The sequence below is a fragment of the Panthera onca genome, chromosome A3 (assembly GCF_046562875.1).
Source record: "Panthera onca isolate mPanOnc1 chromosome A3, mPanOnc1 haplotype 2, whole genome shotgun sequence".
In the NCBI taxonomy this organism is placed as follows: domain Eukaryota; kingdom Metazoa; phylum Chordata; class Mammalia; order Carnivora; family Felidae; genus Panthera; species Panthera onca.
Window position 1 is genome coordinate 21131491 of NC_138341.1, and position 25308 is coordinate 21156798.

Below are 25308 nucleotides of genomic sequence, written 5' to 3' on the forward strand. Positions count from 1 at the left end.
TCCTGGTACCACAGTGTGGGGCAAATCCCTTAACATCTCTGAAGCTCAGTTTCCCTATCTGGAAAATAAAGACCCCATTCTTGGCTTTTCAGCTTGCACTGGTGTGTTTGGAGAATTAAATTAAATTTAGAGTACAGTCAAGTGCTCTAAACTCCCCAGGTCTCTTGTGAACTCTGGGTCGGGAGCTAAATTCCCTGTGTGGCCATCCTAGCTCTGCTCCTGTCCCAGGGCAGATCACTTCCCCTCTCTGGGACTCAGATTTATCATCTCGAAGAAAGGGCTTTGGACCAGATGCCCCCTCCAGCCGGTCAGCCCTGACTACTACTGCTTCTGTGAACTCCCCACAATGCTAGAGAGTTCTAGAGATGGCATGTGCTTCAGGGGGCCTCTGAGACCCACTCATCAGCCCCAGGCCTTGAGCCTTTCCAACTCCTGCGGCTGGCCTCTCTCATCTGGGGTCCCCACCCCCCTTCTCCCAGACAGGCCCTGACCTCTCCCTCCCCCACGAAGTTTTTTGCGGGATGGAGACTGTGAGGAAGGCCAGAGGGTACGCATATGCTCTGGGGCTTCATGCCCCAGCCACCCCTGGGGCCACTCCAGGCCCAGAGTCTGTCCTCTGTGGGCCTCCAGGCCTTCATGTCCACCTGCCCAGCCCTGCCTTTATTCTTAGTGGGAGGTGGCCACTTCTTGGGCCTCCCCCACCCCTTTGCCTTCAGTCACACCTTCCCTGACAGGAAAGCCCTAAGGGCCTGGCCCGTGGGTGTGGAGCTGAACAGGGAAGTGGAGGCAGAATCCAGACGTTGAAAGGAGGGAGGAGGGAGCAGAAACCAGAAGGCCCAGACGCCTGCCCCACCCCCACTCCACCCCCTCCCTCCCTGACCCTCACCCCTCACGGCCAGATGGACAGACCTCCCTCGCCCTGCCATCCCCCGGTGCTGGCTCTGCCAGGACAGCCCACGCCTAAGCCCTCTGAGACAGGCCATCCCGACATCCGCACCCTGTGGTGAGGAGCCTTTGGGCCCCACGGGCTCCACCCTGGCCTGGGACACCTACTTGTGCTCGCCATCTCTGCCTCCCTTGGTCTTCTCTCTGCCTTTGCTGAGTAGGGGGAAGAAATGAGGAGACAAGGGGATGTGAGTGAGAGGGGGTGGACCAGAGACACTTGCAGATTTAGCCTCTGGCCCTGTTGACCCCCCACTCCCCAAGGGCCTCCTCATCCCAGGGACCCCCTCACCCCACAGCTTCTCACTGCAGCCTAAACCTGCTGGGCAGGGGTCTGATGGTTTCCAGGCTCTGCCCTGGTCACAGGAGTGGGGCTGGGTGGACACTTCCCAAGCCCAGGAGAGCCTGGAGCCTTGAAATGGGAGGAGGCCTCAGGGTGTCACCTGATCTCCTCCATTCGCAGGCAAGAGCTTGGTGATTTCTACTGTGGGTCTCAGATGCCTCAGGGAATGCAAGGTTAGATGAGCCTGGCCACCCTCCAGGCCTGGGCCACCCTGCTCCTCCTCACCTCCTCCCTGGATCCCCTCCAATGGAGTGGGCAGCTCTCAGGCTCTGACGGCCTTGGAGGGCAAGGGTGGGCCAGGGAGATTCTGGGGATGTGGCAATAAGAGAGCTACCACTTCAGGGTGCAGAGCAGGGTAAGAACCGTGCCCTTCTCCCTCTTTAGGGAGGCTTTCAGAAAAGCCTTCTGGAATGTTCTCTCAATCCTTCCCTAATGCTATGGCAAGGAAGATGAAGAAAAGAAAGCAGACAACAATTAGGAGATGTTTTAGTGATGTTTTCCCTCTCCTCATGCTGTACTGGCACAGGCCTTGCCCAGGGGGACATGATTCTGTGCCATGACAGCTCAGAACCTACAGGCCTACATAGATCACAGCTGAAGTCCAGCTTTGGCCAGTTGTCCTTTCCATTAGGCAAGCTGGTCAGTTTGTAATTCCTTTCAAAGTACTTAGCATTAGCCAGGTCTCTGCTGGTCACAGAACACCTCGCTGCAGAGAAGGGGAGATAGTCTCAGCAGCTCTGTGCTGGCCCCAGGCCTGGCTTGGAGGCCGGCAGGTCAGGCATGGGTCCCCATTGGGACCCACTGAGAGCTGCATGGGGTTTGCCCCAATGGAGCAGGAGCCCCAGTGAGCTTTTGAGAATGAGGGCCGAATGGGAGATTTACTGACTGCACTCTCACATTAATCCAAACAGGGCCGTCTTTCTCTGAGTTACCCATCCAAGTTTTGAAGCAAGTTTGTTTGCTTGTTGTTTTTTTAAAGAACTCTGTGACCCTGACGAATTTGAAAATCATTGCAATAGGGGAACCGGAAGGGGAACTGTATCCCCTAGGACTGGGCAAGGATGGAACGGGAAGGAGGAATTGATACACCTGAACAATAAAACGTGAGGTTCTATCTCTTTCCCTTCCGGTTTTGCTCTGAAATCTTGGAGAGCCATCAGGCTGGCCCAGCGGCGGAGCTTCTCAGGCACATAGCAGGCACAGGTGCCGCACAGCACAGGCTGCCTGGAACATGCCTGCCTCACCCCGTCCTCACACACTCCAGGCCGCTGGGCCTACAAAGGGGCCGCACACAGGCCCACACTCCGAGTGTGGAAATGGAGAAGGGAAAAGGACTGTCTTTCTGTGAAAAAAAAAAAAAAAGAACATTCTCATGATTTTACCACAACCACTATTAATGACTACAACGAACATGAATAATAAAGCTTCAGCGTTCTGTGCTCAGCCTGCCCTCAGTCACTCGGCCACAAGCAGTAGGGATGGGATGTGGCCCGGCCTCTGTCCTCCTTGCTCGGAGACCTCTCCGTGAAGGCCTGGATGGGTCTGAACTTTCCTCCTAGAGTCCACATTGTGTTTTCAGCAGGTAGGTTAGGTAGGTTCTGTTCCTCAGCCAGCCTTCTGTCTCTCTGGGCCTGGGTTTCACTCCATCTCTCCCTCACACCCCCATCCACATTGCTCTGGATGTGCCACTGAAAGCAGCCACTGCGTGGGAGATTCAATATGGCGGCCGCTGGGGAGCTCTGAGGCTTGCTGGGACCCAGTGCTTCATGGGGCCAGACCTCACTTGAACACTCAGCCCTGGGCCGGGGGTGGAGGGGACCCTAACCTCGGGTGAAAGAGCTGGTGAAGCATTGCTTCACCCCTATCCCAGCATGGCCCTGGCCCTGGCTCCTCTGTGCTGAGGTGGGGGAGGGATCATGGGAACTGGGGGGTGAGGCCGGCCATGCTGACCCCATGCACATCCCAGGGCACACACTGTGGGGATACCCTGCTGCCCCCTGACCCATGGTATAGGAGTGGGGATACCTGGCTTCCATGGATCTCTGCTGGAGTGGAAGAATGATCCGTAAGGAGAACAAGAAAAGTGGTCCCTCCTTGCTCTCCCAAGATGAGACCCAGCAGAGAGGAACCCAACGGGAACCTCTGCCTTCTCAGGCAGGGGGGGCTGGGCGGAAGGGGGTGGGGCCGTGGAGGGCAGGAGGGCCAGGCAGATGGAGAAAATAAGGAGAGAGTCGCAGAATAGAGGAAATCCACAGGAAAGCCCTAAGAGAAGCTGCACCATTAAAGCTGGGCCTCCTTTCCGTCCCTCTGGATGTGGCTCCTAGAGCCGCATCAGCAACGGAGCCCAGAAGCCAGCGGTGTGTGCGGCTCCCTGGTGTCACAAAGACACATGCACCTGAGCGGCACTGGTAAGTGTGTGCACGCTCGTGCTGGGCCGAAGTCTCCTTCCCTTTCAGGGACCGGGGCAGGTCACGGAGACTGGAAAGGAAGGAGGAAAGCATCAGGCACTGGCTGAGCACCGACCACACGCCGGGTGCTGCGGTGGGTGACTCACATGAAGCATGTCATTTGATCCTCACATCCCTGATGCCCCTCTTACAGGTGGGCAAGTGTAGCTCTGGAGACCAGAGCCGGGATTTGAGCCCTGTGTCTCTCCACATCATCGCATTGCCTCTGGAACATTCCCAGGGTATTTTACAGAAACCTGGCCAAAATCAGAGGCCCCTGGGTGGGGGCAGAGACTAGAGAAGTAGGCAGAGTGGCTCAGAGGGCACAAGACTGACTGGGGCCTGGGATTGATGGAACCGTGGGAGGAAAGGGTTAATGGGCTACTGGTGTTGGGCTGGGGATTGGGGGGGTGCTCAGGCGGAGGTGCCTGGCAGACATTCCCTGAGGTCACATGGGAGAAATTTCCAGGAAGATACTTAAGGCCTTCAGAGTGAGTTCCCTTAAGTGAGTACCTCTGCCAAGACCTGTCCTGGGGTAGTGAGAGCAGATGGCTGGAGCCCAGCTGGGGGGTGCCCAGGCCCCAGAGGGAGAAGTGTGGGCTCACCAGGACCTCCCCACATCAGCCTCCTCTGTCATCCATGGAAGAGTCCCTGCCAGTCCAAGGCCGAGGCTGTTTCCTGCCCATTCACTCCACCGGGCCCCCCCTCCGTCCTCCAGCAAGCGCCCTACGGAGCCATGTTGGACGGGGAGGAATGGATTCCCACCCCAGACCCCTGTGGATCCAGAAGACCAGGTGAGACACTGCTGTTCACTAGCAATGAGGGTTTCCTGCTGCTGCTGGTTGGCCAGAGGAGAGACAAGAGAGGCGCCTAGTAGACTGAGCACCTTGATCTTTGAAGGGGTGGGCCTTTTTAGGAATGAACGGAGGGCAAGGGGCAGATGTGGGGAAGGAAGACTTCGCTGGGGGTCAGAGACTAGGCACATATATCCCTTTCCTCCTCCGTCCCTTTGTTGACCAAAGCCTATCTGGAGGGCTCGCCAGTCCGGAAGACGGTGGCTCTCTCCCAGGCTCCAGAGCTGACGGGCCTGGCTGGTTGGTACTTGTGAGACGAGGGTGAGACATAACACCTCGGGCTGCAAGGCCAACTATCGGGTTCCTGCAGCATCCACACTCCTTGACCCAGAGCTCACATGCCCTTTACATGCAGCCAGAATTAAGCCGTAGGATGAGCCCAAATGCTCTAAAGCTGTTCTACCTTCTCCTCACCAGCAAAGGGCCCTCCCGAATGTTCTCACCTCTTCCCCCCACCCGGCCTGCTGGCTGCGTGGCTAGGCCTGGCAAGGGCACCGACCCCCAGGTGCTCTCAGCATCTGGGCCAGTGGCCCCCGCGACAGCAGGGGAACCGTGCGCTCCCTCACAAAGCCCCTCCAACACAGGGCTGTGGCATCTGGAAGACAAGGGGGCTCTGACCGTGGTTGTCACCCTCTCCCAATTCCCAATCCCAGATAAAATCCTCCCTCCTGGGGCGCCTGCGTGGCTCGATCGGTGAAGCATCCGACTCTTGATTTTGGCTCAGGTCACGATCTCACAAGTTTGTGAGTTCAAGCCCCGCGCTGACAGTGTAGAGCCTGCTTGGGATTCTCTGTCTGCCTATCTCTCTGTCTCTCTCAAAATAAATAAGTAAACTTAAGAACACACACACACACACACACACACACACACAACAACAACAAAAAAACCCTTCCTCCTGCTGCGGCCTCCTGCTGCTGCCCTGGGAGTGGCCACTGAAACCAGGGAGAGGTGGGGAAATCCTGAGCCAGGTTGAGGGAGGATAGGAGAGGCCCTCTGCTGGTCTGGGGACCAAAGCTCCTCACTTTGTTCTACTGCCTCCACTCAAGCCCCATCTGTCAGCCTCCTGGCTCCTTCTCGTGAGCCCCGAGCCACAGTAGCCACAGGGGATGGCGGCCCTCGGCTGTCAAGAGCTCCCAGACAGCTGTTTCACACTGGTGCTACCCATGAGATCCAGAGTATCCCTGGGTCCCTCGGGACATCACAGTTGTAGAGCGGCCAGGATACGTAGCCCGTTCCTGTAATTGGCCCAGAGGGGTAGGGGACTCGCTCACTGTCATTTGGCTTAGTTAGTAGCAGCCAGGATGGGGCCAAATGGAACTTAGCTTCCCTGATTCGGGGCCGGTGCTCCTTCCCTTCAATTGTTGGCTGTCACCTGGCTTCCAATCTTGCTCCCCCTCCTAGAGCCCAGCTGCAGAGTCTCCGACAGTCCCCGTGTGCTCTTCCTTCGTGGGGACAGAGGATTGGGACGGGTTGGTGCCCTCTGCATCAGCGTCTTCTGGCTCCCGTCACCATTTCCAGCCTGATTCCCGACCCTTTGCATTGTCCAGCTGCCAAGAGCCTGTCTGTCCCCAGCCCTTATGTGGGGCAGCACTCGGCACCCCGGTTACGACCTGTCCCCCTGTGGTCCTTTCGTCTCTCCTAATGGCAGGATGGGGGGAGCGTTCTCATTGTTCCGGGTCCCATTTTACAGGTTAGGAGAGACAGTAAAGAGGGTATGTGACCGGCCGAGGGCCACAAGACTGGTTGGAGGCAGAGCTGGGACTCAGACCTGAGTCTCCTGAGGCCAAATTGCATGCCCTCTCCATCCGGCTGGCCAGAGTCTAAGGAGGACAGGCTCCCTCCCAGCTGGAGTGGGCGATGCCACCCCTCCCCCAGCTGGTCTGGAGCCAACGTCCACTGTATTTGTCACACGCATGGTTCCTTTGACCTTGTTACCTGACCTGGTTCTCAGGGTCTTAAGCTTGTATAGTGTGTGTGTGTGTGTGTGTGGCCCGAGAGGAGTGGCTCAAGTACAAAGAAGAAAAGCACATTCGTCTAATAAAAACATATCAATTCAATTACCTTGATTTACATAGGTAGTTTGTTTCAGAACAGGGACCGAATACATTTTTTTGGAAAGCAAAGGGCAGGAGATTGGAGGGAACGATCACCGGGAAGGGGTCCCCTTCTCTAAAACTTTAGAGGTGCCACTGACTTACCTGCATTTTGCACGTTATTCCCAGCAGACTAGGAATCCATAGCCAACATTTTACTAACTTAGGGTCTGTCTCTCGGAGTTCTAAGAGTAATGTCATTGCATTTCCTTTTGGGGGAAAAGTCCTGCATTTGGAATGAGCAGGCCTGGACGCAGCTTCCTGACACCCGTGTGTGGTAGGACATTGCAGGGGTGACTCCTAGACACTGAGGGTGTCAGGACACATTCTTCTCAACGAGAGAGAGGCTGGTTCCCAACCAGGACCTTTGGCTTCACCCGGGCAGGAAAAGGCCTCCCTCTCTTGGGCCTGCCTGGGGCCAGGGTGGACGGCGGGCTGCCTGGGGCTGGTCTGGCACTTCTGGGTCTTGGACCCAAAAGGTTAGAGCCCCCTTCTGTCTGCTTCACCCATTCTGTCAGGAGGCAGGGGTCTAGCCTCTTTCCCTCAAGTCCTCCCTCAGGGGAGCAGAAGGCTGGGCCCCTCAGCCCGATCCCAGATACCCTGCCCCCCCCCCCCCCAGTGAGCCTGGGGTGGGGGAACAGGTGTCGAGGGCCCTGTAGAAATACACTCCTGCCTCGTGTATGTCTCTCCAGCAACTCAGCCCTGTCCACTGAGCCCAGTCATGCCGAGAGGGCCCTTCGCGGGGAACCAAGGCCCAGGAATCCTCCCAGTGTCTTTGGGGGTGGTGGGAGGCCAGAGGGCCCAGCCTCTTACCTCCGGAAGCTCTTCTCGCCTGGTGTCCGGGAGCTGGGGCGGGAGCCGGGGAGCAGTCCATCCGTCTCCTGGCTGTCCTTCTCTTCCTCATGAAGGGACTCATCCCCCAGGAAGTCCCCATCATCCCAGGAGCCCACCGTGCCATCTGTGGCCTGATATCGGACCTCCACGCACAGGCTGGTCTGGAGGGAGAGGGGCGGGTGGTGAGCGAGGGTACAGCAATAGCAAGGACCATCCCGCGCACTCCTTGTGATGTTTACAAAGTGCTTTCACTTCCTCCCCCGGCCGGAGGAAGGCAAAGTGCGCGTTAGCCTCCCCACACCTCCCATTTTACAGATAAGAAAACTGAGGCTCAGAAAGACTGAGACTCACAGACTCAGTCCGCTTAACGGGTTCTGGCCCCTGGTCCTGCTGCACTTGGCTCTACTCCTCCCTGGTGCCCAAGGTGGAGGGCGCGCCCGGGACAAGCTGAGCCCAGACGGCAGTAGGCTCTCTGGGCCCACTGTCTACGAAGAATATCATTCAGTGTCCCCAGTGCTAGAGGTCTCCCCCTCGTCCTCAGAAGTGGGGCTGCCCTGCTCTCACTCCTGATGCGAACCCGAGATGGGATGTGAGCAGAACATGCCTCCAGGAGAGGGGACCCCCGGACACCTCCCAAAGCATGGGGTCGGTACATCTTCCTGTTCATCTGACACTCCTGCTCTGGAGAAGGGACTTGGGGGTCGCTCTGGGCTTTTCTCTGGGGAAAAGCGGAGCGCCCACCTGGGCCCAGGCTGTGCGCCTGAGAATCCTGGGAGGGCCTCTTGCTCTGGGTCCTCGGGCCACTTGCCTCCTTTCAGCTCTAGTGTCTCCCCGGTGCACAGGGAAGACTCATTCTAGTTCCTTCCTCAACCTGCACGGGTGTCAGTATGCCTCCCAGATGCACTTGCCCTCCCTCAGAGATTGGGGGTTGGCTTGCTCCGGCGACCCACACAGGCAGCCTTTGCTCGGCACGTGGGCTTCCGAATGATTTTCCGGGGCGGGTGGGGGAGTCGAAGGAAAAGCCCTCACTGTTCTAGATGTCATGCTAAGATGCTTTACTGTAAACTCATTTTACAGGCCTGAGCCAGGCTCAGCTCAAACCTCATTTGATCTTCTCAACACTTCAACGTATCCTACCTAACATTTCCGAGAGGGTAAATTACTTGCTCGAAGTCACACAGCTAGAAAATGGTAGTGCTGGGATTTGAGCTGAGCCAGACTGACTCCAAGCCTCGTGGCCTTCCCGCTGAGCCAACGTGGCCCTTTGGATGGGACCAGGTGTGTTGTGCCGGCAAAATGGTGGCCTGGAATTGGAAGCCCTGGGTCCCGGTGTCAGCTCTGCTGTTGACCAGCCGTCTGACCTTGACTAAATTCGTTTCCCATCCAGGACCTCAGGGCTCCCATCCACAAAATGAGTGGCAGAGGTGGGTGGTAGTGCACTAGATAATCTGTGAGGCCTGTCCTCTGCTAAGTTCCTAAACCCGATTCTAGAAATACAGAACGTGGTCCGTGCTGCCTGCTCGTCTCTGCCCGCTTCCTCTGTTCTCTCTCCTCTCACTTCCTCCCACTGGTGACCGTAGCTTGTTCTGCACCCCGCCCCCCCTGCTGGGGTGGCTGAGCTCCCCTGACTTTGGGAAGCCCCCCTGCCCACCTCTGCTCCTGGAGAGAACGGGCTGGCTGGGGTCCAGCTGAGAAGTCTCAAGTGCCCTCCTGTCCTCTGCAAGGAAGTATCCTGAGATACAAAGGCACCGTGGGAACGTCTGCTCCACCCTTGGCGCTCCTCCCATTCTGGCTCCCCCGTGGCCTCCGCCCTGCCTTCTGAGGCTATTCTGACTTATCCCAAGTCTTGCTTAGCTCTTCTAAGCACTATCTGTATATTCTCTTCTAATCCTCGGACAATTCCTGTGGAGCAGATACTATAATTTGGCTCACTTTGCAGAGGATAGGCAGCCTGCCCAAGTCCCACAGTTGGTGGCCCAACCACGGTCCGTGCGCAGGGGCTGTGTCCCTGCCTGTGAGTGGGCATGAGTCAGCTGAAGGGGACAAACGCATCAGAGCAGAGTCTGGGATCGGGGCATCCAGATGAGCTCATTTCTTTCCTTTGTTAGAACAGGTGCCCAGTGCCCACAGACTGTGCGTCGTTCGTACACGTGTGTTCGTGTTGGAGGTGCTGAGATGGGAGGTGACAACAGGAATAGAAACAAGGTACTGCCCTCGCAGAATGGCCGGTCTTAGGGAGGCTCCGAGGCAGGCATCCAGAGTGAAGATCACGCCCTGGAGTGGCCAGCAGGGCTCAGCCTGGCCCTTGGGTGATGGGAGAGGCCCCTGTGGCGATTCCTGAGCTGCTCAGTGGAGAAGGGAGGGGATGTCCCAGTCCCCCTTGTCTTGTGCTCTCACCGCAGGAAGGGCTGTGGGACCTGGGACGGCAGCCCTGGAGCCCGGGGCTCTGGCCACGCCCCCCCCCGGCAGAGGGGCTCTGGCAGTCTGACCTGAGTCTCTTCCTCCTGCCTCACCTCTCCATCCATTAGGAGCATCCCCCAGACCACCCCGTGTGGCCCCCAGGGGACCCCACAAAGGGCAAGTCCAGGGACTTCCTGGGGCAAACCCACCTTGATGATAGCATTGTTGTCATCGATCAGTGTGTCGGTCACCTCCACGCGCTTCTCCTCCACCACCTTCTGCAGCACCATGCGGAAGGTCCCGATCAGCCTGTGGACGGGAGAGGGGGCATGGCCGCATCACATGAGAGAGGAGCTCCCATCCCAGGAGGATGTGGTTGGCTGGGGACCGGGCTGGAGAGACAGAGGGCTCGCTCAGGCTCCAGGCTAAGCTTGGAGAAGGTGGCCCCAGAGCCAGGGCTGGTCCTGGCCAGGGCAACGTGTCCAGGAGCGTACGTGACCCCGACCAGTGTGAGTGGTTGTCTGTGTGAGACCCATTTCCCTGGCGCTCGTGGGCAGAGAACCCCCTGGGGGGATGTCAACAGACTGGGGGCAGGGTACCCCCTGGCTTGTGGAGTTGGGGTTCAGCCGAGCCCCTGCCCAGATGCCCAGTGTGGAGGCTACCGGGGAGGGTCCACGAGCAGTATCTCCCCCTTCCGCCACCCTAACCACCACCAAGGTCTCTACCTGCCCCAACACCACTGGCTCACTGGTCCCGTTTAGTCAGCAATGCCCACACCTGCCTTCTGCAAGCCCATTGAGGGCAAGGGTCCATCTGGTGGCAGGATCCCCATATTCCCAGACAAAGTGCAGGGCTGTGAAGAGTTCAGTCTTGCAGTCGGAGGCAGGGACTTGAAGCCCGACTCTGCCACCAGCCAGTTCCCTGCTTTCCCTGACAATTTAAGCTCTCTCCATCTGTGTTCTCCTAAGGTGAGTTACTAAAATCCCTGCTTCCCAGAGCCGTTTAGAGGGCTGAGAGCCTCGGTGCCAAGTTCTCACCAGAGCGTCTAGCATTCCATCACAGTCAGCATTCCAGAAGCAATCTGGGTGATATCAAGGGGTGTTGCTATACGTTGAGCCTCTCCGGGGCAGGGGCCATGTTTCCTATTTCCAGCCCCTATTTGAGTTTCTCAGCACACAGGAGATCTCAGTATCTGCTGGCTGAATTAATGACCAACAGTGGGTGCCTAATAAATGCTGACCGAGTTGACTTGAACCCCATTTCACCCTGTGGTTTGAAGGTTATTGCTCTGGGAGAGAACAGGGTAGTCGGAGAGATGTTCTCACGTGGTGATTCCAAATGGGGTAGATTAAAATGTGCACACCATTTCTGGTTGAAAGGACAGAGACCGAGGGGAGCACCTGCAGCGCGTGAGAGCCAGAGGGGCCTTGGGATCACCCGGTGCCGCCCTTGATTCACGGAGGAAGGAAGGCGAGGCCGAGAAAGCAGGAAGGGACTCCGTTAACCGATGGCAATTTCGAGCCAGGTGAGGCATCAGGTGAATTCTGACTTTAATGGACGTATCTGATGTCTGTACTCTCCTGAGGAACACGGAGGGTGAACACTATATATATATATATATATATATATATATATATATATATTTTTTTTTTTTTTTTTTTTTTTTTTTTAAAGGGCCTCCTTTCTGTGTGAGGAGGGAAAGTGGTGGGAGCAGCCACCGTGGATAAATATGAAATGCTTCCCCCTGGAGCTCAGAGCCCTCTCGGCCGGCTGTTCTGCCTCCTTGAGGGCGAGACTGTTCATACCATTCCTCTACTGGAGACCCCTTACCAGGCTTCTAGGTGCTTCTCAGACCCAGCCCAGCAGACGCCTCCTCCCTGGCTGGGTCCTGGCCTCTCCCCAGCTTGAGCAGTGCCCAGAGAGGAGAAGTGCCGGGATGGGATCGAGGTGGGGGCGGCGGGGGTGGGGGGGAACCTGGGGCAGCTGTGGATACTCAGGCACAACTTTCCTAGAAGACGCTCCTAGCACCGCAGAGGATCGGCAGACATGCTGTAATGTGGCAAGACACCCCCAGGGGGCAGGGTGGTGCTAACTAAGGTCAGTCTCAGACCTTGCCCTTGGAGGGCCCAAGAGGAAGGCTTGTCCAGCATTTTGTTAAGGAGGGTCCCTCAGCATCCTCCCTGGCATGCAGTCTCCAGCCCCTGCTATACACCCTGTGACGGGGATCTCACTACTCCACGGCTGCTCTCACTGCTTTAACCCCACAGTGAGCCAAGGTCCACCTCTTGGCAAATTCCCCACTCCTGGTCTAAGCCTTGTCCACACACAGACTCAGTGCCATCCTTAACAGAAGCAGTGTAGACAGCGGATAGAGCCTGGGCTCTGGAGTCAGATAGAAGTGGGCTCACCTTGCAGGATCTAAGGGGGGAGATTCCACCACCTGGCGGCTGTGTGACTTTGGCTAGCTCTCCAACCTCTCTGAGCCCCACGGCTCTCCAAAGGAGGTGACACTACCCACTTCACTGGGTGGCGGTGAGAGCATTCAAGTGAAATTCTTCCGACACTGCCTCACTCAGACACCTGGACCTCCTCCCTCCCCTGAGTGCAGGGCTTGCTGTCTGGAGGGCCCAGGCAGTGCTGGTCTTCTCTGCAGGATGGGCTCTGTGGGCAGGTGCACAGCCTCACAGAGCCAGGGTCTGTCTGTGCCCAGAGGGTGGGGCTGGGACCCTGGGACCCAGGGGGTGGCTTGGGGTGGGGGGGGGTTCACTTCTAACAGTGTCCCCCAACCTCCTCCAAATGAAAATAAAAAATAGTGTTCTTTGAAAAGGACAATTGCTATTATCCCAGTCGTAAGTAAAGTATGAAGGAAAGCGTTTTTATAAAACTTTGGTTTTTTTGTGGGTCCGTCCGTAACGCACCGTTCTAAGCAACACCAGGGTGCCTGCTTTGAAAACACAGCTTTAACACAAGTGTCCTAATACTGCTTCCGACTGAATGCCACCCCTCAACTCCCTCCGTAAACGCTCTCTGGGGAAGGAGCTAGTGCAGGAAGCCCCAGCTGTGGCCTGTGTGGTGACCCCAGAGACCACCCTGTCCAGCCGGGCTGCCCTTTGTCCGCCCAGCTGCAAACTCATGAGGTCGGCCTGTTGCCTCTTCTCCCCTGGGTGGGTCAGCATGGAGGGGCCGCCTAGGAGAGGGGGCCCAGGGTGACCAGGCAGGGTGGGCTCATGTGCCCTTGGACACCTGCAGCGTCCTTTCCCTGGGAAGTGGAGGTGTGAGGCCGTTTGTCCTGTGAAAGGACAGGAGCACTGGCCCGGGGGTCAGGAGGTCTGGGTTGAAGACCACCTCTGCCCCGACCCTGCCGTGTGATCCTGGGTAAGAGCCCTTTCTGGGCCTCAGTTTCCCCCAAGACTGTTAGATGAAGGACCTGGGACCTGATGTTCTGTCCTCTGAAAATCATGCTTATGTGGCCCATGCAAGTTACCCGTCACAAAGAAGGCACCCCCTGCAGAGCCCATGTCCCCCCCCAGGAGGCTGGGCTGGCCTCCACGGAGTGGCCAGGTAGGCTGGGCAGGGGCAGAATTCCTGGATAATTAGCCAGCAGGGAGGGGGCCTCAGGCATGAATGGGTCCACAGACTGACCACAATAGAGCGGCAACCAGGCACCAGGGCCTGTCAATAATTCATTGCTTTCCCCCTGGGAGCCCGTGTCAAGTGCCCAAGGTCTGGCCAGGCCTCCGCTGCTCTCCTGGCTCCTGAATTATTCAGAAGTCCCAGGAGACTGGCGCCTGCATCAGGCCATCCCCCCCGCCCCAAAGGTTCTGGACAGTTCTGGACAGGTGAAGGGGGACACACAAGATCCTGTGGACCCAGCACCTTGTTCTCACAGGAGGCCCACGGTTCCTGAAGGAAGACCTCGTTCAAGGTGGGCCAGGCAGACCTACCATGTCTCTTCCTCCTGGAAGCCCCTACAGCCACTGGGTAAGGGGCCAGTGTCCAAGCCACCCTCTACTTCTAGAGCAAGTCTTTCTCTGAGATAGGTGCTAATGGGCTCAGGGCCATGAATCCTATTTCTCATACCAGCTTCCTTTCCCTCAGTTTCCCCGACTGCCTCAATCATGTGACCTGGCTCTCACCCTGGAGGGTGCCATGAGTTCTTCAGAGAAGAAAGGCCATTTGGATTTCTGCTTCCAGACCCTTCCACCCTGCGTACCTTCTGCCTCCTGACCCCATGGGGGCATTTATTCATTCATTCATTCATTCCACAAAGTAATTGGGGGCCTGCTCGGGGCCAGGTGTGACAGGTGTGGCTTTGCTGGCTGGTGAGCCTGGTGCGAACCCCAGAGGCTTCCCCTCCGTTCGGCTGCCCCTTGGGAAGCAGACTGGCAACCACAGGGTGGGCAGACCTGGGCCCCACCCGACTCCAAGTACCTTGCCCTCCCACGCCGGCCCCCAAGCTGGCCTGTGTCAGGATGGACTCTGTCTGTGCTCTCCACGAGACGGGCACCCCTTTCCCCATCCCAGCCCTGTAGCCAACAGTGTTTCAACATTCCATGGGTTTCCCGAGGAAATGAGAGGATCCTCTCCCTTCAGGCCCAGACCTCCCTGGGAGGGGTTTCCTGCCTCCTCGTGGGTGGGTCAGGGAGGATGGGAAGAGAGGAAGAGGGGAGAATTAGGTTAGAATCTCTCCTCTGTCTCCTCTGGCATTTTAGAGCAACTAATTGAAGCCTGAAGTTTCGGCGTATTCACTGGGATGGTGTTCAGTTTCTCAATTTAACAAATATTCTTCGATTTGTTTGTAGCCAGGATTTGGCTATTTCTAAGGGTTTCCAGCATTTTGGGGGCTGTCTAGAGGCTTTGCTGGAAACAACGTACCGATCTCTTTCATGTCTGTGGTTTCTACAATCGCTGCTCACAAATCCTGGTTTCTGGAAGGTCCAGGATTAGGAAGGAGATGAGGAAGCAGACAGCCTTACCCCGGCCCTTCCACTGTCCAGTGGCCTCACTAGCCTCTCTGAGATTCAGTTTCCCTACCTGTGCAGCAAGGGTTGCCCTGGCTGACTTCTGAGGCTTCTGGAAGCTCTGACATCTGCGTGTGGGTCCTTGCTGGGGTTCCTGGATGTCTCTCCTGGCCCCCAGCTTCCAATTCTTCGTTTTCCACACCCACTTCAGTCTGCGTGTGGGCCCTTCTCTGTTCCTATTTCTTCTGTCCTCACAGGTCACCTGATGTCTCATCCCAGGGAAGAAGGTTTTGCTTCCTCTTGGGGGCCCCTGGTGGGGTATCTCACTAACTTCTCTTGTGGATACCAGAAGCAGCTGCCTGAATGATGTGCCACCCCAAGAGGCCAAGGGGAGGCCTCTCTGCCCTAAATTTCTCCCCTGTGGGCCTGCCAGCGGGCTGAAATTCCCATATCCCATGCTCAGCTGAGATGTCGTGGGCTTCCAATAAAAACCACAGAATCCTTGAAGTCTGTGTGGTTCAGCCCATCTCAATCCAACACCCCCCTACGACATCATGGTCCACTCTCTGCTTGGCCTTTCCCAGTAATGGGGAGCTCATTACTTCCCAAGAGCTCATTGGTTGGAGAGCTCAAGCTACCTTTCAGCTGTCTACTGTCTCTCAGCAATGCACCCTCGTCCTGGTCCTGCCTCTGGAAATGGCAGAAAACTTTCTCGGGGAACAGGCATGGTGACTTAGTCTCTCATTTTAGTACCTCTAGCGACCACCACAGTGTCTGTCTGGTACAGAATATTTGCTCAGTAAGTGTTTGATGAGTGACTAGAAGAGTGGGTGGATGGATGGGTGGATGGATGGATGGATGGATGGATGAATAGATGGAAGGACGGACCGAAGGATAGACGGAAGGATGGATGGAAGGATGGAGGGATGGAAGAATGGACAGAAGGTTGGATGGAAGGATGGACAGAAGGATGGATATATAGGTGGATGAACATGTCCTCTATGGTTTTCTCCTCCAGTTCTCATCCTCTTGTCAGATTTAAAGTCCCTTCCCTTGGCAACCACAAAGAGCTGACTACTGGTATTCTCTCCAACCAGCATGAGAGCATTGGAACCCTCCTCTCTCAACACCCCTGCTCTGATTGTCCTCCTTCTATTAAAATTACCTAGGATTATGTCCCCCCTTTTTTTATTTGTAGTCTCTTCCTGCTGTTGAGTAATGCTGCACTCTCAGTGAGTAGTATTTCCATGTTTTTCTGGACATGTTGCTGTTCAGCCATGACACCCTCTAGCTGGTATAAAGGCAATTGGTTTTTGACCCCCCAAATGGGACTTTACCTTTCTTATGTGCAGCCACCATTCCAGACTCCTCAAGTCATTCTGAATTCTGAGAAGGATGGGCACTACTTTTACTGAACCCTTTGTAGTGATTGTGCTCATGTCATAGGTGTGTTCATTGAAGAATGTAAGCTCCATGAGGGCAGGCACTCGCTATCCTCAGCACCTAGTTCAGTGCCTGACACACAGTGGGCACTTAGTTAACATTTGGGGAATGAATGAATGGACATCTATATCCTTTAATTCTCACAGCTTCCTTTGAGATAAGTACCTACCCTTTCTACACGTGAATACATCAAACACAGAGAGGTTATATAACCAGTTCCTGGTCACACAATAGACGACTGAACTGGAAATCTGAGGTGAGGCTTGCCTGACTCCCAAACCACCACACCAAACTGCCTCAGAGCCTCTCGTCCTCCCCAGGTATGACAAGTTTGTCCTCAAGGCTACAGATGGCCCATTATATTATCTGCCATTATATTAACTCCTCTGCTGGGTAACTGTCACCCAGGATGGTGTAAATGGGGAGACTTACAGAAGGGGACAAGAAGCTGAGGTGGGGCTGGGGACAGAAAGGGTGAAAGGGAGGATAGGGCGTTCTTGGCTGACAATGGTTGGGAGGGCTGAAGGACTCCGAAGACAGCATGAGAGGGCAAGGAGGGGGGTCTTTGATGATCAATCCAGGGTAGGCTGGGGGTGTGAGTTGCCTTTTAAACCCAAAGGAGAGAGCAGCCCAAGGAGAAGGGCAGGCCCCCAGCCCCTTAGGACCCCACCTCTCCCACCCCACACTTACTTGTTGCTGAAGACTTTGCTATAGTTGAAGATCTGAATCTCGAGTATCTCATTGCTGTCGATGCTGCTGGCCACTGGCCACCGGAAGGTCTAGGAAGAGAGAGAGACAGCTGTGGCCTTAAATGGAAATGACAGGGAGGGGTATGAGGAGCAGGAGGGGGATTCCTTAAAGGTAGCCCTTCGCATCGGCCCAGTGCTCCACAGGAATAAGTTTCACATCTAGAATCTCATTTAATTCCAACCAGCACCTTGTGACCCATTCCTCTTTCAAAGATGGTGCACAGAGAAGTCTAGTGACCTTCCCAAGGTCATATGGTAAGTGGAAGAACTGAGGGCTGACCAGGACTTCTGACTCTCAGCCCAACACCTCGGGCATGCTCTGGAGTGGGTGGTGCAGCCGGGTGGGGGAGGCTGGGCTCTGGGGGAACAGCAAGGATTGTGGGCGTGGGCTTGTTTTTTGCTGCGCGCTGAGTGGAGTTGTAAGCTTCCAGCTCTCTCCTGCCAGAATCACGCTGGCCAGTCCAGGCTCTGCTTTGAGTGGGAGGTCCTGGGCTCCCCCATTCAGGTCAAATCACCCCTCCCACGGGTGATGTTAACTTTGGGGACAGATCTCAGCTGTGATCAGGGTCAGGCCCACAGAAGAGGGACAGCCTGGTTCCAATTCCCTGTTTCTAAATTTACTCTCACCACTTCTGTCTTGGCTTCATCATTAAATCGATTAATAATGATGAGCAGGAAGCTGAGTGGGATTTTTCCTGATGCCCTAGAAATGGCACTGTGGGCCCAAAGCCGGGGCCAAGGGTGCTAAGTACCCCATGGTCTAAAGACAGCTGCTGAGAGAGAGGCAGACACCTCCCTCAGGGCTTCCCCGAGGGCCTGCTGCCCACCGCACCCCCCACCGCCACCACCGTAGCCCTCCTTCTTCCTGGGGTGTAAAGAAGACTGGGGAAGGGAAAGGTGGCCACGGTCATATCCTAGGCACAGTGTTTTTGCGGCACCTTGCCGGGAGAATTGTTCAGAGAGACTGAGGCACCTTCAGGAAGGGGACCCTGGCTGACCCTTCAGGAAGGGGACCCGGGCTGCAGGGGGTAGATGTGGAGGGCCTGAGCCGGCGTCCTGCCCCACTCCATGTGCCGAGCCACCACAAGCCTGACAGAAGCGAGAAGGTGTCAGGCTGGAGTAGCAGACCTTTCTGGACCGGACTTTTGGATGACTGAGAATGACCAGAAAGCTCTGAGGTCTGTTCCCAAAGCCGTGAAGAGACGGTATCCAGGGGGATTTTGACAGAACAGGTGGAAGGTGGTGACTTTTAAATTTGTTTCATGTTTCTACCCCACCAAAGCCAGACTGCTCGATAGGCTAGAAATAAATAGTAACGATAGTAATCTGAATCAGAGCTGCCATTTACAGAGAACTTTTCATTATGCAGGGGTCTGAATGCTTTAGATGCACTAATTCACTGAATACTCCAGCCCAAGAGGCTGCTCCTGTGTTCTCTTTTTCGAGAAGCCAGGTCTCACAGGGGTAACATGATTCAGAGAACTCTGCTGGTGGTGGCTGAGCAGGCTCAGGGGCAGCGGGGGCGGGGGGGGGGGGGCGCTCTGAGAACTCGTCCCGCAAGCCATTCTGAAGCTTCCTTCCCCCAGAACGGAGACAAGGGGGACTGGGAGGCACCGGGCCAGCTTGGCAGGTCACTGCCCGATGTGGACAGACCTGTCTCGGGAAAATGGCCCCACATCCCTCTCTTCAGTCCCGGGGAGGATTCGGCTGGAGTGGGCAGGTGAGGGAGGGAGAAGCAGCGGAAGGAGAGGGGGTGGAGGCTGAGGAGGGAGAGGGTTCTGAGCTGGACCTGGGGAGGATTTTGGAGGCCATGGACACAGAAGGAGGGCAGGATGAGTGGGCAAGCCCGGCCCCGGGCCCGCAGGCCTCATTAAGCAGCTTCTGCCCCTGCTGTCTGGATGCCTCGAGCTTGGCCGAGTATGTGGTTTCCTTAATGAAGTTGCTTTTAATTGAGCTGCAGGGAAATAAGCCAGCTCGTGAATTCAGGCCCAACTCATTAGCCACGGTGCCGAGGGGAGAGGCCTGGGGAACCTCCAAGGTTTCGGTTTCCCTGGGATGAAGGGGGCAGGGGTGTTTGGTCCACCTGAGGGTGTGTGGGTGGGATCTTGGGCTTTGGAAGGAGAGACAGATTAGGAGAAAAAGGACATGACTGTGGAAGTGGGACCATGACAGGGAGGGGTGTTGAGCAGTGACATTAACAAAGTGACCACGAAGGATCAGCAGAAGTCATCTGGAGGAAAAGGGACCCAGACAAGGAGGCTGCTTGCGACTTCTGCTTGCTTACCCCTAGGCACGGACTTGCCTAGTGACTGGGGTGCGGTTTACCGGGTCACGGGGTGACAGGAACACCAAGCTGGTCGTCGCGGGCCCTTGATGCACAGAGAGCAGGGGAGTCCGGGCGGGCCGGGGAGCGGGGCGTCAGGAGCTGGGTCTGCCGATGAGACTCCACAGGATGGGCCCTGGGGCACAGCTTGGGGTGCCCTTTCCGGGATTGATCAGGGGTTGCCCTTTCCAGAACTGATCACATTCAGGGCTTCCCAGAAGGAGCCCCAGGAGGAGGAAACAGGAGGAAGCAGATGGTCAGGTGAGGCTGGGGTCAGGGGACAGGGAGCGTGGACGCCAGGGACCAGGGCCGTCCAGAGGCTTTCACGTGGGAAGAGCCGGCCTAGTCCCCAGGGAGTCCTCGGGCCAGCCTCACTCGCTCTTCCCGCCCCTCACCTCTCTGGCTCCCATGTCCGCCCACCCCCCTTCTCTGTCCTCCTCTCCTGCTTCCCTGCTTTCTTCTCCGCCTCGCCCCCATTACCAGCCTCTCTCAGTCTCTGTCCCTCCCTCAGTGGTTCTCCATCCTGCCTGCGCACAAAATTACTTCCAGAAGTTTTTACCCATGCCGCTCTGCCTCTGGAGGTCCGGGCGCGGGATGGTAGGCACCTCCAGGTGCTCCCATGTGAATCCAGGTCTGAGGCCCCCTGCTCGAGGGAAGGACCCTCCCGGGACAGTGAAACCCCAGCGTCCTCTCCCTCCCCCACCGCCATGAGGCGGAGCAGGCAGGCTGTGTCCAGCTAAGGGAAAGGACTTGGGGCCCCGGGAGCTCTTTGCTATTCCCGCTTGGCCTCTTCCAGAAGCAGAGGCCTGGTGTTTGGTCCGCGTCTAAATGTTCCTCGGCTCTTCCCTCCATTTTCACTTTTCTTTGGTGAAAACTTTTCCGTGGCTGCCTCGCTGCTTCCCCAAATAGGTCTACATCCCCCTTCCCGGGACTCACAGTCTCCCTGGCTGTGACCCACGCGGCATTTCCAGCCACCTCCCTTCACGCAGCAAGTACCTACTGAGCCCCGGGAACGGCAGTGAAGGACGTGCCCTGTGTCACTTCTCTCAGCCCCTCTGACAACCAAGAGGGTAGTCCCTGAGGTGCCTCCAGTTAGCTGTGTGACCGAAGGCCACCCCTGGCTCTGTCTCAGCCTCGGCTCCCTTGTCGATAAAACAAACGAGGGCCACACTATCTCCCTCACGGGGCTGTTGAAAGAACCCAACGAGACCACCCAGGTGGATTTTGTAAAGCGACAACACAACACTGCAGAAATCTGAGGCGTGGCTTATTTTGTTTGGTCCTGTTTTTTCCCGTGGGGACTTTCGACCTGTCTGGGGCTGACCCTCACCCCTCCCTGACCCTCCGCGGCCTCTCCCTCTCCTTCCATCACTTTCTGCCTTGGCCTGTGGGTTTCCCCTTTCTCTTTTACCAGAAAAGATGTCGTTTCTCATGGCCTCCTCAGTTTTGCTGTTACTTCCTCCCCAGTGGAGGGTGTCGTGCTCAGACGTGTATGGAGAATGAAGCAAGACCAGAGTGGGAGGTTTGGGGGTCTCAGGAGCTCCCGGGCCTGTGCCCCCGGAGAGCATGTCTGGGTAGAACGAGATACTTCTCTGAGCACTTTCCGCTAAGAACTGAGGCTCACAGCGACGTGGCCAAGATGGGATTCTTTTACACATGGGGAAGCGGAGGGCGTGAGCCATGTCATAGGGCACATAGGCAGTTGGTGGCAGAGGCAGGATTTGAACTCAAGTCTCCTGATACTTGGCTCAGGGTTTGACCCACCGGCAAAACCAGGGAGATTCGCTGAGGGGGTCTGTGGCGCTCACAATCCTTCTAGATCGACAGGAACAAGAACGTTTATTTATTGAGGGCTGACCATGCGCCAGGCTTTGGCTACATGCCTCATACACATTACATAATTTAGTCCCCATTTTGCAGATGAGGGAACTGAGGCTCAGACAGGATTGGCCCAAAGTAATTCAGCTGGTAAGTGGGAATGTAGCTTAGTATTTGAGATTACAGTTAGACCCTCTCAGAAGTCAATTACCAGGTAAAGGAGTCCAGGCTACCCTGCTGGAGAGACCACGTAGCGAGAGGTCCTGGAGAACGTGTGGCCACAAGGAGGCCCAAGGTGCCCCAGACAACAGTCAGCACCGACTGCGCTCCCAGCCAGACGCAGAGGAACTGCCCAGCTGAGCCCAGTCCACTCACACAAGCGTAAGAAACACTAGAATGTGGATATCTCAGTCCCTGGATTTTGGGCTGCTTTGTTCCACAGCAGTAGCTAACTGTGACACTCTCTCGAACGCATGCCAATCTCTCAAACAGTCAGACTCACGTCAGGGAGGCCTGGCAGCAGTGGTGGACCTTGCTCCCTGACCTCCACACACTGATGCTTTGCTCCCTCTCCTTCTGTTGCCCCAAGAACTCCAGGGATAGCTTGACTGCTGCTCTCCGAGCCATTCAGAGCGTGAGCAGAGTGGACAGGCCTAGTTTCTTTCATCTTGTTCATGGAGGTGTCCCTACATCTGGCACAGGGCCTGGGACACAGGAGGCACTCAACAAACGGACCTCGACTGGCTGGCTGGGCCGCGGCACTGCTCCCTGCTGGCGGGTGAGCGCGGGTGGGTTAGTTCACCTCTCCACACCTCAGCTTGCTCTTCTGTAAAGTGAGGGTGACGGTCGCAGTACTGTTTCTCTGGGGTTACCGCGAGGCTGGGGCAACACGGCCCAGAGCCTGGCCCAGGGTAAGAGTGCAACCAACATGGCCGCTTATTATCGCGATTCGTCTCGTATCGTTAGTTCCAGGAGCCGGGGGCAAGGCCTGGCATTGTTGGGCACGGCACTCTAGGAACTGCAGGAGGCTCCTGAGAAGAAAGGGCCTCTCCCCAGCCTGCGACAGCACTAGCACGATTTTCTTTCCGTGGCCACAACAGCTGAAAGTTGTGCCTTCTATTTCTGGAGGTGCCCTGAACATTAGTGACCCAGAGACTGGGCCAATTTAAGATTCCACACCACGTCAGCATCTAAACACTGGGGGGGACTCAGACAGCAGCTAGGCCAAACACTGCCACTCAAGATGTCACGGGCCGGGAAGCCTCATGCAAATGTTTCCCGAGCACCTTCTGGGTTTGCTGAGCACCTCCTTGCGCAAGGCTTTGTATATGGCACTGTGGGCAGTACAGAGTGCAAGCATGTTTCCTAGTTCTGTGGGAGTTCCTGGATAGTTCTGGAGACACCCACGGACCTGAAATTGCCACCCGTGATAGGAACACTGACAACAGTAAGGTGGCAAGTGTTAGGGGCAGAAGGGGGAAAGGAGGACCCCTGGCAGGAGGAGGGGTCTCAGGATCCTCAGGAATGAGGAGCTGTGACCTGGTTCGACAGCTCCAGGCTTGGGCCTGACCTGGCAGGTGCTGGCCGGGGCAGCAAAGTTTTGCCTCCTATCAGCCCTGGCGATCTAGAACCCATGGAAAGGTTTCCCTGATGCAGGACGGAGAATGACCTGGATTATCCTGAGCTTCCCTCACTGACTAGGTCTGGAAACATCCCCAATCATCAAGACAATGAACTTAAAGGGACAGTCCTCCAGATTTGAGGGGGGTGGGGGGCGGAATTGGAGCGTGTTGCAAAGCTTTAGGAAAAGAGATTGTTTGGGAATGTAAAGACCCAAGACTCAAGCTGGGTTCATTCTTATGTTCGTTCTTTTGCTTGGCAATATTCCCTGTGCCCTGTGCTGGGTACCAGGCCAGTGATGAACCAGTCAGGTGCATTCCTGGCCCCATGGAGCTCACAGCCCGTGACTTCCAGGGACAAGAAAAGTGGGCAGGTGAGGCCAGCCCCTGTCCCCCACCCCAGGCTGATGACTTCTCCCTCCTCTGGGTTCAGAAGACCCGTGGTCTACCTTTGTCTACGCCGGGTCCATCTCCCCACTGGACTGAGCCCCTCGAAGGTAGGACTGAGTCGCATTCACTTTGCAAGTGACCAGAGGCTCTGGAGTCACATAGACTTGGGTTTAAATCCTGGCTTAGACCCAGGTTTGGGGTGGGCTAGGGGGACCACTCCCATTCCTCCAGGGCAGGGGCCTCTGCTAGCTACTGGCCTGGCATAAAGGCTCATGTTCTCTCTCTCTCTCTCTCCCTCTCCCCTCCCTCCTTCCCTCCCTCCTCCAGAGCTGTAGGTTTAAATGCAGGATCTCAGGTTCCAGCCTCAGGGAAAGGAGACACCTTGTCCAGGTTCTGTTTCCACCCATTGTTGTCCGAAGCATTGTCTTTCTTCCATGGCCACCTCCTCCCCACTCAAGTTCCTCAGCCCAGCCTGCAACAGCCCCTCTCACCCTTGTCCGAGCACAGAAGGGAGAGACATTTGCTGTCTTGTCTTTTATTTCATTTTTCAGCCATGTGACTGTTCTACAAGGTAGTGCAAGGAATACATCCCATTTTACAGAAGGGGAATCTGGGGCCCAGAGAGGTTGAGGGCCCAGCCCAAGGTCACAGAGTTTGTAAATACCTCAGTGAGGACCGTAACTCGGTTCTCATGACTCCCCTGCCAATGCGCCTTGTACCTCCCTGAGCTGGTTCCTAAGGCCCCGGGCACGGTAAGCAAGTGTGAGAAAAGAGACTTTCTGAAAAACCAAGATGCCTTCAGAAGTTTTGCGAAGGGTAGATGAGGTTCTTTTTCCAGGCTTGTTCTGGAACCACAGACAGGCTGGTTCTTTCAGGGACCAGCAAGAGAGTTCATGACTTGCCCACCCCAGTCTGCAGAGACAGGTATAAGCATGGGTGCCCTTCAAGGCTCTCTTTGGGGGCTGAGCTGACCCAGGCCCCGGGGCCCTCCCTGAGTAGGGGGTGGGGGGGCTGCCTTCCCTGCTTCGTGGGGCGTGCGCTGCTGGCCACTTGTCAGAGGGAGGGGTGGTGGCAGGGGGCACGGAAGGACCCAGTAAGGCCTTGCAAGGGTGGTGGGAGGGTCAGGCCCAGGAGCAGCTTCCGGCGGCTGCATCCACAGAGGATTCATAATCTAATCTGAACGTGAACTTCGAACCCTGGCTTTGCCTGGCCCCATTCCACCAAGTGCCGGTGGGCTCCCCACTGTGACAACCAGAAGCTTCCCAGTCAGCTCGCGAGTGGGTGGAATGTTCCCCAGGTGAGGACCACTTCTCCCCAGCTTGGGGCTACTCTCTGACTCTGGCCATGTGCTTTTGCTCATTACTCCCTGGCTTCTGCGTGCCGCCACCCCCCCCCCCCCACCACCGCCCCACCATGGAACCAGAGACTCCCCCGTGGCCACGTTCCTACGTGGATTCTCATGTGCTGTCGAGCTGCTTCCCCCTCTGGGGTATCCTAGCCTGTCACACAGGAGGCACTCAGAACGGGGCGCCGTGTCGTGTTGGGGCCAGAGGGACTGACTCTCCACCTGCCCCATGTCGGGCGGCATCGGGAAGAGAGAGGACACGGTGATTAACTTTGAATGTCATGTATACCTGTGGCTCAGGTATCCTGGGTGCCGTGAATGGAAAGGGGTGGTAGCGCCCTCGGAAGGGGCATCAGGTTGCTCACTGGCTGAGGCCTGGGCGAACAAGTCCCCTGGGAGACTTGATGAGAAGGAGGCAGTCAGACGCTCTGCCTGGATGACTGGGGGCAGAGGCCCAGGGAGGCAGGACTGTGAGGGACTGAGCCAGGCGGCCTGTGTCTTCACGCAACCACTCTCTCTTCTCGGAGCCCTGACTGACGAACTGGGGAGGGGAAGGTAGCATAGGTTGCACAGCCGGGCCAGCCTAAGGCCAGGATGCTGGCTTAGTATGCAGTAATGGGTCCACCTTTGCCATTATCCTTCATTCTGTTCATCATTTGACAATAACTTCATACCCATCATTAGCCCCATTTGACACATGGGTAACAGAGGCTTAGAACCTGAGGCTGAAAGTCACACAGCAAGGAG

General features: G+C 56.4%; 1 protein-coding gene and 1 long non-coding RNA gene across 9 annotated transcripts in view; one reads left to right on the forward strand and one right to left on the reverse strand.

The window, feature by feature from the left end:
* Positions 1-25308, reverse strand: part of OTOF (otoferlin) — a 93782-nt gene that overhangs the window by 46195 nt on the left and 22279 nt on the right. For 5 of the 7 annotated variants that reach the window (XM_078444886.2, XM_078444878.2, XM_078444885.2 and 2 more), the window contains 3 exons: positions 17008-17096; positions 10123-10222; positions 7493-7674 (listed from right to left, as the gene is read on the reverse strand). In XM_078444886.2, coding sequence (XP_078301012.1) covers positions 7493-7674; positions 10123-10222; positions 17008-17096 — 371 coding nt within the window. Of the gene's footprint in view, positions 1-1053; positions 1099-7492; positions 7675-10122; positions 10223-17007; positions 17097-25308 lie in introns of all 7 variants that reach the window. The other 2 variants (XM_078444884.2, XM_078444883.2) reach the window with 1 other exon arrangement.
* On the forward strand, positions 3496-11854 carry LOC144615967 (uncharacterized). Of its 2 annotated transcripts, none has more exons than XR_013554805.1 (3): positions 3496-4526; positions 11293-11438; positions 11588-11854. It is a non-coding gene; the product is annotated as an uncharacterized LOC144615967 (long non-coding RNA). The 2 variants fall into 2 exon arrangements; XR_013554806.1 differs by having other exon boundaries at positions 3496-3693.